Source organism: Mixophyes fleayi, chromosome 3 (assembly GCF_038048845.1).
Source record: "Mixophyes fleayi isolate aMixFle1 chromosome 3, aMixFle1.hap1, whole genome shotgun sequence".
Taxonomy (NCBI): Eukaryota; Metazoa; Chordata; class Amphibia; order Anura; family Limnodynastidae; genus Mixophyes; species Mixophyes fleayi.
This window is the reverse complement of record NC_134404.1, coordinates 26,959,769-26,980,126: the sequence shown is the minus strand read 5'-3', so window position 1 is coordinate 26,980,126 and position 20,358 is coordinate 26,959,769. Positions and strand designations below refer to the sequence as shown.

The window sequence follows — 20,358 nt, the reverse complement described above, 5'->3', positions numbered from 1 at the left end:
CAACTTTATTGAACAGGTTTACAAATGCATTGCTTCCCCAATACATTTTGTTTTAAATAAATACATCTGCAATACAAAACCTGTGCGATAATACACATAATTAATGGTACATACCTCATAGTTATGCTTATTGCTTCATTACATTCTTCTGCCTAAACAATCAGGAATCCTCAGGTTGTCAAAATAAAGTAGGGATAACATAGAAAAAATTATGACAATTCTTTTAGTGCATAATAAGTTATTTCCTGTTTTAACTATTTTGGTCCTTAAAATAGATACTTCAATCTTACATTACTGTATAACTGGATTACATTCATTTCAACATGTGAAAGTTTACATAACAGGAAAGTATTTAAGATACATGAATCTGTAAAATTTATCTCATGCCTGTGCTTGTAGTAAGAATGCTCAATGTGTGGGTCACACATAGCTTTTTTAATAGATATCATACACAGACCATGGAACTCCATTGCCATCTGGTATTTTACCGTGATGATTCATGTGCCTTTATTTTTATAAGAAATGCCAATATGTTCAGAGATGTAAAAAACACTTTCTTAATAAAGAACAACAATCAGTCACTGTAAAGAATATACTTTTCATGCATACTCTACTTTCAAACATAATTCCCTTTATCACAGCAATATACATGATTTTTATAATATTCAATGCAACTTAAAAAAAGATCAGAATGTCTATTAATATTAACAGTATCATTATATCCCATTGATAATCCCATTGTCTTTTCTGCCACTAATCGTATTTCCTCCTTTGTTCTCTTCCAGTGGACCTTATCTCCCATTCACTGTTCCATCTCTAGTTTCTCCAACTTATCCTTCTATGACCACAACCACGTTGCCTTCAGCCTCACCTTACCTCATGTCCTCCCTCCTGCACACAAACCCATATGTACACAGCAACACCTAAGTACTCTTAGCTCATTCCACTTCTCATTTTCACTGAAACAACTACTTTCTCTTATGACTGCATTGTCCTGTACTAATCAGGCTGCCTTTTTCTATTTTTCTACAACACTCACTTCAGCCCTAGGCAATACATCTCCAGCTACCACATACAGTCTCTAATGATCCAAACCCCAAATATGACACACCAAACAGACCCACTAACTGCAAAATTGCACCCACACTGCAGAGTAGCACTGGAGGAAATCTTGTTCCTATCATGATTTCCTAAAGTATAAATGTATCCTTTCATCTTACAGCACTGGCCTTTCAATTGACACACAAACATACTTCAAATCTATAATATCCACACAGTCTTCTAAACCACGTCACCTATTTGCCTACTTCAAATCACTTATCTGCCCACCTGCACCTCCTCCCCCATTCCTCCCTCACAGCCCATGACTTTGCCAACTACATTAAAGACAAAATCAACACCATTGGACAAGATATAGCTTCATGCCAAATTCCACACAATCCACCCACTCTACCTACCTTCAACGACACTCAGCAGTCCACCCTCAATGCATTTTCTCCAGTAACTGAAGAAGTCTCTGCACTCAGCTCATCAATTCACCCTACAATGTGTCCCCTTGACCATATTTATTTTCATTTTCTCCTCTCCCTGTCCTCCACTGCTTGTCCACCTCTAGCTCACTTTTTCAACCTGTCTCTCTCCACTGGCACATTTCCATCCTCCTTTAAATATGCGCTCATCTCACCAATTCTAAAGAAACCATCTCTTGATCCAGCCGCTCCCCCCAACTACTGACATTTTTCTCTCCTTCCCTTTGCCTGCAAACTACTTCAGCAATTAGTGTACAACCACCTGCCTCACTTTCTTTTCTTTTACTCCAATCCTTACTCTCTGAATTCAAACTTCCGCCACCAACATTCCACTGAAACTGCTTTCACAAATGTGATCTATGATCTACTTACTGACTAAGAGGTATAGTTACTAAGCAGCAGTTCCAAAGAACCTCTGATTCTCGCTGATTTGCAGTCATTTTTTAAAGTGGCAATTTTATTTAAGACAAAGCCCTTTGGATTTTGTCTTTAATAAAAGTTTTGTTTTAAGAAAATGACTCCAAAGCACTGAGAAACGGCAGTTCGTCGGAACCGCCACTTAGTAAATATACCCCTTAAGGCTCATTTCTCCAAACTCATTCTCCTGGACCTCTCTGCTGCTTTTGACACTGTTGATCACCATTTTCTCCTACACACCCTTCACTTCATTGGTGTTCATTACTGCTTCACTTCCTACCTATCCAAACTCTCCTTTAGTGTTTCTACATCTGGCACATCCTACCCTCACATCCTACTCCCACTATCTATTTGGCTACCACAAGGCTCTTATCTTGCCCCTTTACTTTTTTTACTGTACGCTTCTTCTCTTGGGGAATTAATTCACTCATTTGGCCTCCAGTATCACCTCTACCCTAAAGACACCCATAATCTATATATCTCTTCCCTGATCTTGTTTTGTACTGTCTTGTGTAACCAACTGTCTTTCTGCTATCTCTTCATGGATGGTCCAACACTTCCTAAACTCAACTTGTCCAAAGCAGAACTTATTTTCCCTACTACCAGTGTCACCACCCCTCTACAAATATCCCTCACTGTCAATAGCAACACAATATTCTTAATCTCCCAAGCCCGCTGCCTTGGTGTCACACTTTACTCCACCATTTGCTTTATTCCTCACATCCAGACTCTCTGCCAGTCGTGTCGACTCCACCGTAAAAACATTGCCATAATACATCATTTTCTTATCCAAAACTCTTATGCATTCTCTCATCATCTCCCATCTTGAATAATGCAACCTCCTGTTATCTGGCATTCTCGACACCCATGTATCCCCAATTATCCCCATTTCAATTCATCCTAAATACTGCTGCAATACTGATCTTTATCTCTCACTGCTGCACAACTGCTGCACCACTTTGCAAGTGAACATGGGCCTTCGATAGTTAGTCCACTGATCCAAAGGGGAAAATATTGGACCTCTTATCTATCAACAGATTTTCAACCTTTACAGTCTATACTTTCTAACCGCTAGATATAATTAAACAGGCTGCATATTGATTCTCTTATCACTACAAAGAATGTGATCTAATGTTAGCTGAACTTTCATGAATTTCAGATTGATAAAAAAAACTGAGTTTGATCATGATTTGACCATGTTTGAGAATGTTTGAGCCAATCACACATAATTGAGCCCATTTGCAAAACAGTTCAAACAGATTCAAGCTACATTTGATACAATTTTGGAGGTTTTGAATTGCGAGCTGCAAACAGAAAATCTTGAGCAAGACTGGTGTACCTCAAACAGTGAACATAAAACACAGAATCATAGCAATTAATTGCCTTTGTAAATAAATGCAATAAGATCATTTAGTATTACTACCCAATGCACATAAACATATGTTGGCGGTGGGAAGGATTTGTGCTAAGTCAACATTAATAAGCCACTAGGCTTTGGCAATTTTTAAGGAACAATGAGGTCATCAAGATTTTCTTGAAAAAGGAAGGGTTTAGAACATATGGTCATAAAAAGGGATACATACCCTCCTGTAATGTTTACCAGTAGTTTGACTGGGATAAATAACAAAGTGTCTTCATGGACATAGTTGTATCTAATGCAAATAGCCCCAAAACTGTGTCATATCTAAATGCTATTGGGATAACTAACTATGGCTGATGATAAATATACATGTCTTAATACAGAAAGCTAAAGCATTTTACTTGATAATAATTGCAAGAGGGTTCATACAAGCAATTAAACTAAAGTGCTCTGGGGGCGGATAATGTTTTCAAGAAGCAGCAGGATTTTCAGGATATGTCCTTATCACCTGCTATAAATAATGCACCTATCCTTACTTATCATATGGAAGAACAACTTTTAGTCACTTCGACTGAAAACAAAAAGTTACCATATCCCTTTGATATGTCATGAAATATCGGTACATGTGGTCTTTCGGAAAACTCCTCAGCATAATTTACGAGAGCATCTTTCACAGTCTCATAGCCACACAGGATAACCGTCTTCTGGGTGCCTATTTGTACACTGAACACTGAACCATACTTCTTAGAGAGCTGCAAAGGAGTAAAAGTTAATGATCAGTCTTCTCCAGGACATTTATATAGTACAAAAATACCCTCAGACTTGGACCTGGGAGAATTAACTAAGCGCTCAAATATGTGCATGTCTTATAAATGTATCCATAACTCATTGTTCATATTATATATATATTCAACCAAAATGCCTCTTTTTCTATTGAAAGAGAAAAAAACATTCCAAGTTACTGACAGTTTCAAAATAGGAAAAGAAAATAACTGCCATTTTTGTCGGATTAGTGTATACTAAACCAATGCCAAGAGCAAACATAATATATAAAAGAAAAAGGGCACTTTTTCTGTTCTATAATGTAAAACACCAACTAGCTTCCAATTAGAAACATATGTTTTTATTAATCACTATTAAAAAATAAATCACATTTGATCAATCATAAAAAACATAAACAAACCTATATATAAATATCCAAAACATTATAAAGCCACCGTGGTAATCAGAAATATTGGTTTCCAGTTTGGAATCAGCTATATATTTTTAGTATTGGGGGTGCACTCCCCAGTCAAGTACTTTTTCACTGCACCAAAGATATAAATATGTCTTATTTAAACACAAATCTGATAGGAGAGTTTCACACTTAAACCAACCAGAATATCCAACGTTTGGATCTACGGGTTCTTTCAAGTAAGCAAACTCTCAATATGGCTATAGTCTCTGGGGAAACCACATTAGATGAAGTGCAGAAAAGCGTAAAAGTTTGTAATTTAACTTCACTCTTAAATCTCAATCAGATATTAATGTTTTTCTGATCGACTGCAAAGAATTAAAATCATCTGATATTAAAGAGGAAAAGTTTGTGGCTGTCATTCTAGATGATTTGAATAATGAAACTCTGCACATGCTGGCAAATTGCTAAATTATCTGTGTAAACTTCCGAATCACGGGGAGCTGTGAATACAATCATATCTAGCCTTTCGGATGGATAAGCTGTTACATGCAAGCCGCTAATTTGAGCATTCTATCTGATATGTAGCAAGTATTGCAGAGGGCTGTGGATGAGAGCTGCAGCTCTCTGTCGATATTACAAACTGCTTTTATAAAGGAGAAGGTTTATTTGATTAAGTTGTACCATAGACGTGGGTTTCATACTTTGATGGGACAGGAGCTAAAAGCTCCTGAAGCAGCAAACTTTTTGAAAACCATTACTTGTGTCATTCTCAAAACTTTTCGCCATGACTGTAGACACAAAAGCTGCACACAATCCACTTGCATGTAACATATTAATGGAAGGCTTTATTGAACCTATAAAGAGCAGGATCCAAACACAGTTATCAGACTATAGCTGATTTAATTTATAGTGCAATACAGCATGATGCTAACATAAACAGAAAAATGGAGATTCAAACATCTAAATTATTGCAAGTAGAGCTAGAGAATTTACAATTACAAAAACAACAAATGCCAAATGAAAGATATCAACACCTGAGGAGGAAACATGAGATTTATTAAAAACATTCTACTATTATAGGTGCAACAAACAGGGACACACATCCCGCTATTGTGGATTACCACCTAAAGGACGTTCACCAACTAACTCACAAGCTCATGCATGTGGTAATTCTTTTACTCCACAGATGTTAGGAACACTAGCCTGGAATCCAGAAAATGGTTTCTGGCATGAGATTGAGCAAGTGTACAATAGGCCAAATCAATCCTGAAGTTTAAGCCACACCCATATCATGACACAATCTATCACTGCTGAACTTGATAGTGAACTTACCATTGACATACAAGGGAAATCACATGTCTTCTAAATTGATATGGGGGTGGCCAGATCTGTGTTAAAGCTAAAATGTAACCTGCCTATTTTAAAAAACAAAATCTGAGTGCTGAGAGTATAAAAAGTTATACACATACATCCTGTGTCTAAATCTGTGTGTACTATAGGACCTCTAACCACTGAACATTCTTTCCTTTTGGCAGATTCTTCTTCTGCAAAACCTTCTGGGAGGTGACATTCTTTGTAAGCAGGGGTGTAATTGTTATTGTATATTAATTGTATACCTGATGGAGTTTACTTAAATGCTCCCCAGAAAAGATTGCTCAAGGTTACAGATAACAGATACTTTGCATTTACCATATCATTTGTTTTTAGTACACACTGAACACATTATACCAGAGGTACAAGATATGCTGTCCCAAGTGTCACACCTGTGGCAACAGAATAGCAATTCAACACCTGTAGAAATTCACTTGAAGGAGGGATGTCACCCATAAAGGCTACTTCAATATGCTCAAGGCAGAAGTTGAAATGGGCATATTTTCTGTAATACAAAGGCCATTGCAGCCAGGCAAAATCACCAAAACATACAGTGCTGGTAACAGTCCCATTCTACAAGTCAAAAATAGTGGTGGTAGGGGCTACAGGCTGGTACAGGATTTGAAGGCTGTGAATAAGGTTGTACAGATTCAGTTTCAGTGGTCCCTATTCCTGCAACTATCCTTATGAAACTACCCCACCAGTCAAAACATTTTACAGTCATGGACATATGTTGAGCATTTTTTTCATTCCCCTGTACCCAGAAAGTCAGTATTTGTTTGCCTTCACTTATAAAGTTGTACAGTGTACCTGGATCAGACTTCCTACAGCATTTATTGACAGTCCAAGTTTATTCTCCCAAACATTCCTCTAATGCCTTTAAACTTATCTAGTTCAGTGTGGATCTATGCTAATCCAGTATGTTGATGTCCTGTTGCTCTGCTTTGATTCTTTTTATCTCTAATTCTTACAGATATATTCCTACTCATAGTGCATCTTGCATCCACTGGACACAAAGTATCAACAGGTAGCACTTTCATACAGTTCACATAAATAGAAATTTACAGGGGGACATAATTCCTTTGAATACACAAATTTTCCTAATGAACTTCAGAACTCACTCATTATACAGATTTGTCTATACTCTTATACTAACATGACTTGTGTATTATTTATTAATAAAATATACATTAATGTTATACCTCTAATAAGGTTTTGTATGGTCTCTTCAGATTTAAAATGTGCATATTTCCAATGATCGGTAGTGGTTTTGGTCCTGGTGGAAAGTTTTGGTAAAGATTTTCTTTTGAGCCATGGAAAATGTTTACTAAGAACAGGCACAGTATAATCAGTACAAGAATCGTCACAGGATCAGTAATGAACATGACTTCAGCAAACCTAGAATGAAAAATAGAAGAATTCATATGATGTCTGCAGTACACAAGAGCAGTTTGCAAAATATGCTATGTTAATTAGTTGAATAGTCAAGATGATTTTTTTTAAATGAATAGGATGCACCTATTGTTCTTCTTACTAAACTGAATCATTTAAGACCTCTCATGATAATACCTCACACTAGGTTCTTTTAAAAGAAAAAAAACACACAAATCATAATATATTAATATAGTCATGATGAATCCTTATATCTTAAGTTGATTTAAATAATATGGTCTACAGGAAATCACTGGATGTAAGCAAACAAGGGGTTAATGTATTTTAATGTCTGCTTCAGAGGCCTGACTTATGTCACTTGGCTTTGACTGTTTATTCCTGAGATTCCTGGTGTCACAGATGCGCAGATATCCTTTTTATGTTTTGCCCAGGCCGGAGATCCTAAAAGTTTGAGATTCCTGTGGCTTCAAAGGACCATGTTCAGGGTCACACCAATATAAATATAATATTACATTATGGGTAGAGTTTTTCTAAGATTACAGTGATGTTGATCATTGCCTTCTACCAGTCAGTGTAATACCCAGCCTAAATCTCCGGGTGACATGTTTCTACCTGGGCATAAGACACAAGGTGGTATGATTTATTTGTATCAAACATGAAGGCCATCTTCAAATACAAAGATTATTCATGTGGGATTATACATGTATCTCTCTTATTAAAATTTAACATTCACATTTGACTAGTTAAATTATTTGAGGCTGAAAATACTTTAGTGGACAATGAAACTTAAAATACTATATATAATGGGGAGATATTGCCAACACTGACCAATATATATGCCTTAAGCAGCATGGGAAATGCAGGAGGTAGCTGGGAGTTATACAGTACATGTGGGGTTCTTTGGCAGGGGAATGTTATATGGCTTTAGATGTGTTTTTACCGAAAATTTAACGGAGATCTTCAGGTGTAGTGAGCTTTCAGAATACACAACACAATTAACTGGAGAGGAGGAGACGAGTACAGAATTTTTGCTTTGTTCACATTTCACCGCAGAATTTTACATATTACAATAGCACAGTTTGGCATTAAATGTTACCAGAAGTATCCCACATGAGAATAAGATAACCATCATCATCCTGCTCTATTCATATACCAGTGACATAATTTGCAAACAAGAGTAAACACTTCTGAGAGATACTGGAGTATTGGGACCCTCTCATTCAGGGAATGCTTATCATTTTTGTCTATCAAGAATATGGGTTAAAGAGTATGATTTCCCCACTTAGACAGTCATCCAGTAAACAATCGGGTCCACAAATTGAGCCTGTCCCCTGGATTACTACTAATCTAAGAAATGTTATTAAGGATCTCCCTGATATTAGCGAGGACCACTATAATTTTAGTTTAGTGTAAAAAAACATCATCATTTGTAAACCAAACTGGGACGATATTAGCCAGTTTCTAAGGGCAGTGTAGAAGCTGTATTAGGACTGTTGAAGTAGCTGCAACAGACAATGCTTTGGCACAAGGACTACTACCAAGCATCCAAAACCAATTGTATGTAATGAATGACAGACCGTCTTTGGCCCACTTGGATAATTAGTAAGCATCTGTGATTATAAAAAGCCAGATTCAGAAACCAAATTAATGGACTTTTCTTATATGAAGGCTCTGAGAGACTAATTAATTGATAGACATTAGTTTATATTCTTATACTCAGCAGCTAGAGTTGAAAACTGCAAATAACCTTAAAATCAGCAACTTAAATGCAGCTTCTGTTCAGTAGTTAAGAATGAACATAGACACAGCTTCATCTTGAGGTATGCAAAGGGAAAGTTTAACAGGAAAACAAGGATGTATTATGCTCCTTCTGTTTCCCGGTGTCTGCAGCTAGTCTCTGGGGAATAAGGGATCCCCTTTTTTCAGGTATGCTCAAAAATTGAAATGAAGAAAAAGTGTAGCAGGTATCTTTCTGCTTTAAAAGGTTCAAATAAGAGCACAAAATGCTTGATAGACACAAGAACTAAGGCTAATAATATTTTCTTCACTTCAGTTCCACTTTTCTCTGAAACTATCAATGGGCTAGTATTTTTACTTATGGCTGTACTGTTTAATGTTCCATGGTTGGAATGTATTTAGATGTACTTTTGGAAGGTGAGCATGAGTTGCTGATCGTGTTTGTAGATCGGTACCAGTGTTGCAACATTCATCTAAGACACAGAAATATAATTTCTACCACCTTGTTAAGGGTAACAGCATTTAAATGAGGGAGGACAAAATCTCAGCAATATGCTTGAAATATGCTTGAGTCCTCACAAACCACTAGCTAAAGTCCGTCAGTATCCTTTGTCTCCTCAAACTAAGGAAACTATAAGACCTGTAGAACAGGACTTTTTGAAACAAGATATAGTTATTCCTATAATATCATAATATAACACATCTGCACCCCCTATTAAAGTACATATATATATATATATATATATATATATATATATATATATATATAATTTGTAAGTGAAAGGAATCAGGTTGTGTTACAATGAAGGCAGGAGAGGGGAGAATTAGCAGTATTACAAACCACCGTATATACCCCCACTTCAGCCACTATATATATGTGGACGCCCATCTACTGCGTAAAGGTGACCTCATTCACATGGATCACTAAAATGAAGGGTGGATTTGGTGCATACACCCATATTTGTCAAATGTAAGAAAAGGTGCATCACCACAGTGACTGACTTAATACAGGACAATAAACCAGTGGTGGAAGTGGGAGGTATAAGGGGGTATGTCATACCACCACTTATCCTACTGCCTTCATTGTAACACCTCCACATTCCAGCCACTTGCAATATATATATATATATATATATATATATATATATATATATATATATATATATATATATATATATTATATATATACACACACACATATATACATATATATATATATATATATATATATATATATATATACACTGTAACAAAAGGAGGCATTTAGCTGACAATATGCAGAGAAAGCAGGGAAGTAGAGTAAAACATTGGCACAGTTATGTACCTAGGTGGAGATAAAACCAGGTAAAAACATATGTGTAGTAAAAGTTGGTTTACTTACAAGATTTAAAAAGCTGCTTCCACACAGCAAACAGACAGGGTGTAACTGAAAGTCTAAACAGAGGCAGGGATGGGGGTGTCCTTTTTAAAGAGAAGGTGGGTGTGTCACCTGTCCATCAAGCTAGGCCTGTGGGAGGAGTGTCAGGTATAAAACCCTGCTTGTTTTATTGTTCAGGGAGATTAACGCTGGGCTAGCTGGCTAATCTGGACAGAGAGCTGGTCTATGTATAGCAAGAGTTTAGGGTCTCCATAATTGCTGTGAAAGTATACGGTGTCAAAATATTATCATCCTGACAATAAAGCCACATAAAAAGGAAGAAGTTGTTCGCGTGTGCTTCTGCAGTAGCGGGCTCTTGCCACAAGTGGTGTCAGGAGTGGGATGCTCCGGGAAGCAAGTTTCCGCTACCCAACCCACGCAGACGTCAACATGGAGGAAGAATTGAGAACCCTCATGAATGTGGCCGCTGCGCAGCAACAGCAGCAAGCTCAGATGCTACAAGTCGCCGAGGCACAGGTGGAAAACACAAGGCTCTTAAGAGAAGAGTTAAGCCAGGTGAGGCATGACAGAAATGAACCACTTAGTCCTGTTCTCCAGAAAATGTCGCCAGGTGATGACATAGAAGCATATCTGGGGGTAAATGTATCAAGCTGAGAGTTTTTCGGCGGGTTTGAAAAACCAATCAGATTCTAGCTATTTAGTACATTCTACAAAATGATATCTGGAATCTGATTGGTTGCTATAGGCAACATCTCCAATTTTCAAACCCGCTGGAAAACTCTCAGCTTGATACATTTACCCCCTGGTGTCCTTTGAGAGACTTGCAAAAAGGGCAAAATGGCCTCCTAAAGATTGGGCTGAGAGGCTGGCGCCATATCTGACTGGTGAAGCTCAGCGAGCATATATGGATCTAGATGAGGAATGGGCCTCTGACTATCTGTGCCTAAAGTCTGAGATACTGGCTCGCATTGGAGTTTCTGGGCCAGGCCGAGCCCAGCGCTATCACCAATGGCGCTATGATAAAGAAAAACCGGTCAGAGCGCAAGTGGCTGAGCTTTCTAAAATTTTAAAGAAATGGCTGCAGCCTGAGGAGAATTCGCCTTCTCGGATTATTGAAGTTCTGGCGATAGATCACTGCATCCGGGGGCTGAACCGCGATTTGCAAAGGTGGGTTCTGCAATCAGACCCACAAACTTATGAAGAGCTTGCCACCGTGGTAGAAAGGTTTTGTGCGCTACAGCAAATGACTAAAGAACCTGCATTTGTGCCAAAGCCGCTGCCACGCCAAAAGCCAGGTTTGACAATTCTTGCTACAGGGCCCAATGGCAAAACTGCTACGGACAGAGGGCCAGGTGCAAAGCTGTCTAATCTGAAGTGTTTTGAATGTGGTGAGCTAGGCCACTTTAAGGCAGAGTGTCCTAAACTACAGGAACCCATGGACTGTTCCGTGGCACATATTGGGCCTGCATTTCCAAGCTGTTTCACAATGAGTCCCACGTAAGAAAGTCCTTGTTTGTTCCGGGTGACTGTGCTAATAAACCAAAACCTTGTTCTAGCCTTGGTTGACTCGGGGAGTGAACTCTCATTGGTTTCCAGCTCTGTCTTACCTGAAACCATAACTTCTCAGTTGCCCAAGGTGAAGGTTCTTTGCGTACATGGCACGACAGAGGAGTATGAAAGAACAATACTACCAGTCACACTCAAAGACAAAACTGTTATGGTGGTAGCTGCCATAGCACCTAAACTCCCATATCCACTCATTTTGGGGCGAGACTTCCCACTGTTTAATGATGTCCTCGGTGATCGGATCCGGCCGGACATGCCGGCAACTGATGCAACGGTCGGAAGCCCGGTCTTAAAGGAAACGCCTAAGAATCCACAGCATCTGGACATCGATCTTTGGGAACCGCCAAACCAGAATGCTATCCTGGGAGTCATAGCAGGAGTTCCACAAAAGCATCCACCTGCAGGGAAACATGGACAGTCCAAACTAGCATTGGTCGGTGATGTCGTAGATGAGCCCACCCCGCCTGTCAGTGAGGATACGGACAGGTCCGCAATACCAATTTTGTTTCCTCTGCAGGACTTTGCTCGAGACCAACTTAATGATGCCACTTTGGAACATGCCTTTAAAAGTGTGTTACTGAGGTAAATGGGGTAGCGAAAGCCGCCCAGCCTGCAGAAGGTATACCATATTTTATTGTTAAAAATAATTTTCTGTATAGAGTTGCTACTGTACAAGGGGATAAAGTAGAACAATTAATGGTTCCTCAGGTCCATGTAACCCTAGTGTTAAAAGCAGCACATACACATGTCTTTGGGGGACACCTAGGGGAGGATAAAACACAGGAACGAGTTCTGCTTAGGTTTTACTGGCCCGGTGTACACATGGCAGTGAAAAAGTATTGCCGGTCCTGTCCCATTTGTCAGAGAACCTGTCCCAAACCCATGTACAGGGCACATCTCATTCCAATACCAAAAGTACAAGTTCCCTTTGAACGGATAGCTATGGACCTTGTGGGACCACTGGAAAAATCTGCACGTGGGCACCAATATATACTAGTGGTGCTTGACTATGCAACCAGGTATCCAGAGGCAATTTCCCTACGAAACATAAAGTCCAGCATCATAGCTAAGGAACTTGTATTGATGTTTACACGCTTGGGAATACCCAAAGAAATTCTCACAGATCAGGGTACTCCTTTCATGTCTAAACTGATGAAGGACATGTGCCAGTTGCTAGGAGTTACGGCGCTTCACACCTCTGTATACCATCCACAAACAGATGGCTTGGTGGAATGCTTTAACCGCACATTAAAGCACATGCTCAGGAAAGCAGTGGCTCAAGAAAAAAAAGATTGGGACACTCTTATTCCCTTTTTGATGTTTGCCATCCGTGAGGTACCTCAAGCTTCAACAGGGTTTAGTCCTTTTGAGTTATTGTTTGGGAGACAGCCCAGGGGTATCTTGGATATTTTAAAAGAAGGGTGGGAGCAGCAAGGTCCCAGGGAGCCAAATCTGGTACAATTTGTGTCACAAATGTATGAGAGGCTAGGAAAGATAGGGCCCATTGTGCAGCAACATGTAAAAGAGGCTCAGGAACGACAGAGGAAAAGTTATGATAAAAGTGCTGTTGTTCGATCTTTCAAGCCTGGGGACAAGGTCCTAGTCCTGGTTCCCACCCAGGAAAGCAAACTTTTCGCCCATTGGCAGGGTCCATATGAAGTTCTAGAGGCTGTTGGTCCTGTCAATTATAGAGTCCGCCAGTTAGGTAGGAGAAGGGAGGAGCAAATATATCATGTCAACCTCCTTAAACCTTGGCATGATGAGGAAACCTCTCCTCAGGTAGTGAGTACTGCCATTGAAAAGTCTGAAGTGCCCATAGAGCCAGCTTTGTCCATTCAGCAGAGACAACAGACTGAAGAAATGATTCGCTGGAACAGGGATGTCTTCTCTTCCATTCCTGGGCGCACTACCTTAATCGAACACGACATTGTCACTGCGCCAGGAGTCATTGTAAAGCAGAAGCCGTATCGTATTCCAGAAGCCAGACGGGTGGACGTGAGAAAGGAGGTCGAGAAGATGCTCCAGTTAGATGTAATTGAAGAGTCCACGAGTGAATGGAATAGTCCCATTGTGCTTGTCCCGAAACCCAATGGGACAATTAGGTTCTGCAATGACTTTAGGTGCCTAAACAGTATGTCGCAGTTTGATGCCTATCCGATGCCACGTGTGGATGAACTAGTGGAAAATCTTGCTGGTAGCAATTATTTGACAACCCTTGATCAAACAAAGGGTTATTGGCAAGTTCCCCTGACTTCCACGGCCAAGCCAAAGACTGCATTTTCCACCCCTGATGGTCTCTATCAATATAAAGTCCTACCCTTTGGGTTGCATGGGGCACCTGCCACCTTCCAAAGGGCCATGAATAAATTGCTACGACCTCACACAGCTTATGCTGCCGCTTACTTGGACGATATAGTGATATATACCCCAGACTGGGGAAAACATTTAGCCAAAGTTGAGGCTGTCTTAGCTTCAGCAGGGTTGACAGCTAACCCAGAGAAATGTGCCATAGCCATGAGAGAAGCCAAATATTTGGGGTACATTGTTGGTCGAGGGCATGTAAAACCCCAGCTAGACAAAGTGGAGGCAGTCAAAAATTGGGCAAGACCAGAAAAAAAGTCGCAGTTAAGAACCTTTCTAGGCTTAGTAGGTTACTACAGGCGGTTTGTAAGCCACTTCGCCACTAGAGCTGCTCTACTTACGGACATGTTAAAAAAAAGTTATCCAGATAGATTAACCTGGTCTGACTCTGCAGAAACCGCCTGGTCTGATCTTCGGTTAGCTCTTTGTTCCTCTCCAGTTCTACAAGCACCGGATTTTACCCGGAGGTTCTTCCTCCAAACTGATGCTTCTGGTGTTGGCTTAGGTGCAGTCTTGTCACAGGAGAAGAATGGAGTAGAAAATCCTGTCCTGTACCTAAGTCGTAATTTGCTTCCAAGGGAACAAAAATATGCCACTGTGGAGAAAGAATGTCTCGCCATAAAGTGGGCTACAGAAGCTCTGCACTATTATCTCCTAGGCAGAGAGTTCACCCTAATAACAGACCATGCACCATTAAGATGGATGCAGAACAACCGGGAGGTAAATGCCAAGATAACCCGCTGGTTCTTGGCACTACAATCTTTCAAGTTCTCAGTAGAACATAGACCTGGGATTCTACACAAAAATGCTGATGCATTGTCACGGAAATATGCGCTCCTCGCGAAGTCCGCGTCCCCCTACTTGGAGACGCTAGGGGGAGGGATATGTAACAAAAGGAGGCATTTAGCTGACAATATGCAGAGAAAGCAGGGAAGTAGAGTAAAACATTGGCACAGTTATGAACCTAGGTGGAGATTAAACCAGGTAAAAACATATGTGTAGTAAAAGTTGGTTTACTTACAAGATTTAAAAAGCTGCTTCCACTCAGCAAACAGACAGGGTGTAACTGAAAGTCTAAACAGAGGCAGGTGTGTCACCTGTCCATCAAGCTAGGCCTGTGGGAGGAGTGTCAGGTATAAAACCCTGCCTGTTTTATTGTTCAGGGAGATTAACGCTGGGCTAGCTGGCTAATCTGGACAGAGAGCTGGTCTATGTATAGCAAGAGTTTAGGGTCTCCATAATTGCTGTGAAAGTATATGGTGTCAAAATATTATCATCCTGACAATAAAGCCACATAAAAAGGAAGAAGTTGTTCGCGTGTGCTTCTGCAGTAGCGGGCTCTTGCCACAATACATATTATATATATATATATATATATATATATGCGTTTGTGTGTGCGTTTGTGTATAAATGTGTGTGTGTGTGTGTGTATATGTATGTGTATATATATATATATATATATATATATATATATATATATATATATATATATATACACACACACACATTTATACACAAACGCACACACACACATATATATATATATATATATATATATATATATATATATATGTGTGTGTGTTTGTGTACAAATGTGTGATATATATATATATATATATTTATTGGTGGAAGTGGGGAGTATACAGTTGTATGTCATACCACCACTTCTTCTACTGCCTTCATTGTAACAATATCACATTCCATTCACTTATATTATATTGCCATTATATTTCTCATACGCCACTTCAAAATTTTCATACTGCCACTTCTAAATGTCCACATATACCACTGCTTTAAACCCTAAATATATACTAATCACAGTAACAATCATGTGTGTATTAGACTCCTTAATAGCAGTATTAATATAATATCTCAGATAGAAATGAAGTTTGCATTGCAAATTTGGATACAATTAAATTTTTTCTGTATTGCACTTTGAGGGCTGTGACTTCCTTCACTCCATACAATTAGTCATATGTGCTATAATTAGTTTAGCTTTCAGCTAGGTGTAACCAGCATTATTTATAACCGGTATGCAGATGAAACAGAGAGCCTGATTCATTAAGGCAAGTATCAGTCGATTTTGAGCGTTTCATCTGCAATATCATACTGTGCATGCCAAGAATCGGACTATACTCCAGTAAGTATACTCCTGTACGCTGCGTCTTCGTATGCAAAGGACACTTACTACAGCCTATGATTTTGAAGAGTGAACGGGGCGGTGAAGGGGAGTTCTGCCATAGTCAATTTACAGTAACGTCATGCCAAGTTCGCAATGATATCCGAATCAAACTCTGGGCATCTCAAAGAAACTAGTTATTCTTGCCGTATCTATAGCACCAGCTATAGGGCTAGTCTAAGTCCTGATCAGTACAGATGTCAGTATTGTATGCATGCTCTAGCATGTCTCTGCAGTCACAAGTAACTGTAAAAATTTATTTTATGGTCAGCAGACATTAAAATCATCCTAATGTTTTTAATGGAAATAAAATAATTAAACTATTTGTCAATAATGCCTATATTAGTACCAGGTGGCATTCATTGTTTATTTTTTCTGTGTGTTCTTATGTGAATTATTAATCCAGAGAGGTATTGGACATTTCCTGCAGTGCGGTGGTAGTCACATTTGCTACCACAATAATCCTGATTGCAGTTACAGTGACTGTAAAAATCCAAATGCTGTAATTCCAACATGCAGTTAGTTCCAATTTACTGGAAAATTTGACTTCTGCCATTACAACATAGTGTTACTGACAATCACGTCTCTTTCAATAGCGACTGTTCCATTTATGCTATTAAGGGGGCAATGTGAGGACCCGGCGGATGTCTAATGTCCAGGACTTCGTAAAACACATTACACACCCTCCGAGTCCTCGCATTGTCCCCCTTAATAGCATAAATGGAACAGTCGCTATACAAAGTGACGTCAATGTCACTGACGCTATGTTGCAATGCTGAAAATCTTCAGAGTCAGAAAATCAGAATTCACCGCATCTCGGCATTACAGCGTTCCGATTTTTACAGTTGCTGTAACCGCAGTCAGAATTATCCTCTTCGCTTAACCCTACCAGACCCCTGCAGTGTCTTATACAGTACAACACAGTAGACCAAGACCCCACTTCATTAACACATGTATCTTCAGACCTGTGCCTTGATGAATATGGGAGTGCGCAAAGCCGAAATACATGCGTTTAGTAGTAAATGCGAGTTGGGTTTAGAATGCGTGCCTTGATGAATCATTGTTACAATTATTACCGAGGTAGATGAGCATTTACAATTTAATTAAAATGTGCACTAAGAACCTCATGTTTATTTTAGATATTATATTGTACATGGATATTGCAAAGTTAAATACACAAGTATGTGGGCTATTTATGTTTTGTTTTTTTCTCATAAGATATCATCATCATCAGTTATTTATATAGCGCCACTAATTCCGCAGCGCTGTACAGAGAACTCATTCACATCAGTCCCTGCCCCATTGAAGCTTACAGTCTAAATTCCCTAATATAGACACACACACTCGCACACATATACATACAGACAGACAGGTAGAGACTAGGGTCAATTTTTGATAGCAGCCAATTAACCTATCAGTATGTTTTTGGAGTGTGAGAGGAAACCGGAGCACCCGGAGGAAACCCACGCAAACACAGGGAGAACATACAAACTCCACACAGATAAGGCCATGGTCGGGAATTGAACTCATGACCCCAGTGCTGTGAAGCACAAGTGCTAACCACTAGGCCACTGTGCTGCCCATAAGATATTATGTACTCTCTATTTTGTGGATGTTAGAAGTCACTTTGCAGTTAGATGACCTCATGTATAAAACTGCCAATTGTCACGGAATTCATCTAGTATCCTTATAATTTACAGTAGGGAGTGTATTATCCCTTACCAATCAATATTTTACAATACTGAAAGCAGACGTTAAAGAAAAGAATATCATACAAATTTAATTTGTCTTACCTGTCTGTCTGCTACACTTCCCTCTCTTACACAATGTTCAGTTATAGCTTATTTTTCAGCACATAGATCTTCCTGTGCATTAAGTAACTCCACCTACATTATCCTATTACTTTCTCAGTCTATTGAAAAGTTCTGCAATACACAGTGCTAGTGTTGTGTAACATGTAAAGAAATGTGTACAATCCAGTTGAAATACAAGTTAGGTAATAACTATGGGAATACTGGAAGTACAGTCACTCGATTTAACCCTTGCTCTTCTCTATCACACGGGGAAGAGGCCAAAGTTAAACCTAAAAAAATGCAACTTCTGTGTGTTTCAGTTTGTACAATTTAATGTGCCTCATTAATGTTGTAAATATTAAAAATAATGCTGAGCATTGTAGCTCCTATAGACTCACGAAGAGCAGGCACCTTCCCAAATCAAGCCCACTTCCCTATGCCGTGAATTGTGACATTGTTTAGCGGGGAAGGAGTCACGATGAAGCAGATTGTGTGGCCACGCCTCCTGCGCAGAACATCTTAAAAGTTGACAAGTATGTCCTAAGTGAGGAGTCACCTATTTTTCTTCATATGTCTGCAAATATAAATTAATCTACTGAAATATATAAAACAATTGGGGCTACAGTTCAATTCACATCATGGTTTACTTACTGGACCTTGATGAAACTATAATTTCGGGGTTCTAAATGATAGCCTAGACCAGAGTTTCCCAAACCCAGTCCTCAGGGCTCCCCAACAGTGCAGGTTTTCCATATCTCCTTGCTGGAGCACAGGTGTATTCATTACTGACTGCCACATTGTAACAGATCCACAGGTGGTCCTAATTATGTCACATGTGATCCAGAAAACCTGCACTGTTGGGGAGCCCTGAGGACTGGGTTTGGGAAACCCTGACATAGACAATAAAAACAAAGTGAGAATAACATCTAATATTAAGAAATGTACTGTCAGATAAGGATATTTAAAGAATGTACATGTCTAAACACAAATCTTTCAAATCTAGCACTGTCATTGGAAATTAGGGACAGTTAGAGACTGTGAGAGCCTGAGCTGGGCATATACCTGTTTGCGTAATGTAAAATCCACAAATTTGTACTGTGCATGCCCACAAAATATGTCACACACATATGCAGATTTTCTTGCACCTCCTTGTGACTGGAGATGCGAGAAGTGGAGCAAAGGAGTGGTTTAATATAGGCTGCATACAGCAACATATATTACATACAGCTTTATAATAATAATAAACAAGATTAATATGGGCCAGCTCTTACTTGGTGCAAATCATCTGTTCAACTATAAGAATCCATACAGCCTCTCAGTGGATGAAGTCTATACTCTCTCGCCATCATTGTCAGGAAGATGAATTATATCTGTAGAATGGAGGCCCAAACTCCTAGCTTCTGAGCAGTTGTCATCATCATTTATTTATTTATATAGCGCCACTTATTCCGCAGCGCTGTACAGAGTGCGCATTCACATCAGTCCCTGGCCCATTGGAGCTTACAGTCTAAATTCCCTAATATAGACACACACTCACACACAGACAGATACACATACATAGACAGACAGAGAGGGAGAGACTAGGGTCAATTTTGATAGCAGCCAATTGACCTACCAGTATGTTTTTGGAGTGTGGAAGGAAACCGGAGCACCCGGAGGAAACCCACGCAAACACAGGGAGAACATACAAACTCCACACAGATAAGGCCATGGCCGGGAATTGAACTCACAACCCTGGTGCTGTGAGTCAGATAATTAGCCCTTAAGTGGAATACCTTAAATTAGTATTGTTAGTTCCAGACTACTCCCTTATTGGTTCCATTCCATGTCACGTCATATAACTTTCTGCTCAGTGAATCGTGAAATCTAGAGAACACTATAAAATAATCAAACAAATTATTGCATTCAGAGTGGCAGAGAAAAAGAGTGAAAAAGAGAGAGAAAAGGAGAACAAAAAAATGTTAAATGGAGAATAAGAAGGAGAGATAAAAAGTGTGTGTATGTTAGGGAATTTAGACTGTAAGCTCCAATTGGGCAGGGACTTATGTGAAAAGAGTTCTCTGTACAGCGCTGCAGAATCTGTGGAGCCATATAAATA

At 39.4% G+C, this 20,358-nt stretch overlaps 1 protein-coding gene across 1 annotated transcript in view; it reads right to left on the bottom strand.

Moving 5' to 3' along the window:
- Nucleotides 1-18,400, bottom strand: part of LOC142143422 (cytochrome P450 2K1-like) — a 38,492-nt gene extending 20,092 nt beyond the window's left edge. The window contains exons 1-3 of the mRNA XM_075201259.1: nt 18,261-18,400; nt 7,057-7,252; nt 3,896-4,058 (exon numbers count right to left, since the gene is read on the bottom strand). Coding sequence (XP_075057360.1) covers nt 3,896-4,058; nt 7,057-7,239 — 346 coding nt within the window. The 5' untranslated portion in view covers nt 7,240-7,252; nt 18,261-18,400. The remainder of the gene's footprint in view (nt 1-3,895; nt 4,059-7,056; nt 7,253-18,260) is intronic.
- Nucleotides 18,401-20,358: the final 1,958 nt, after the last annotated feature.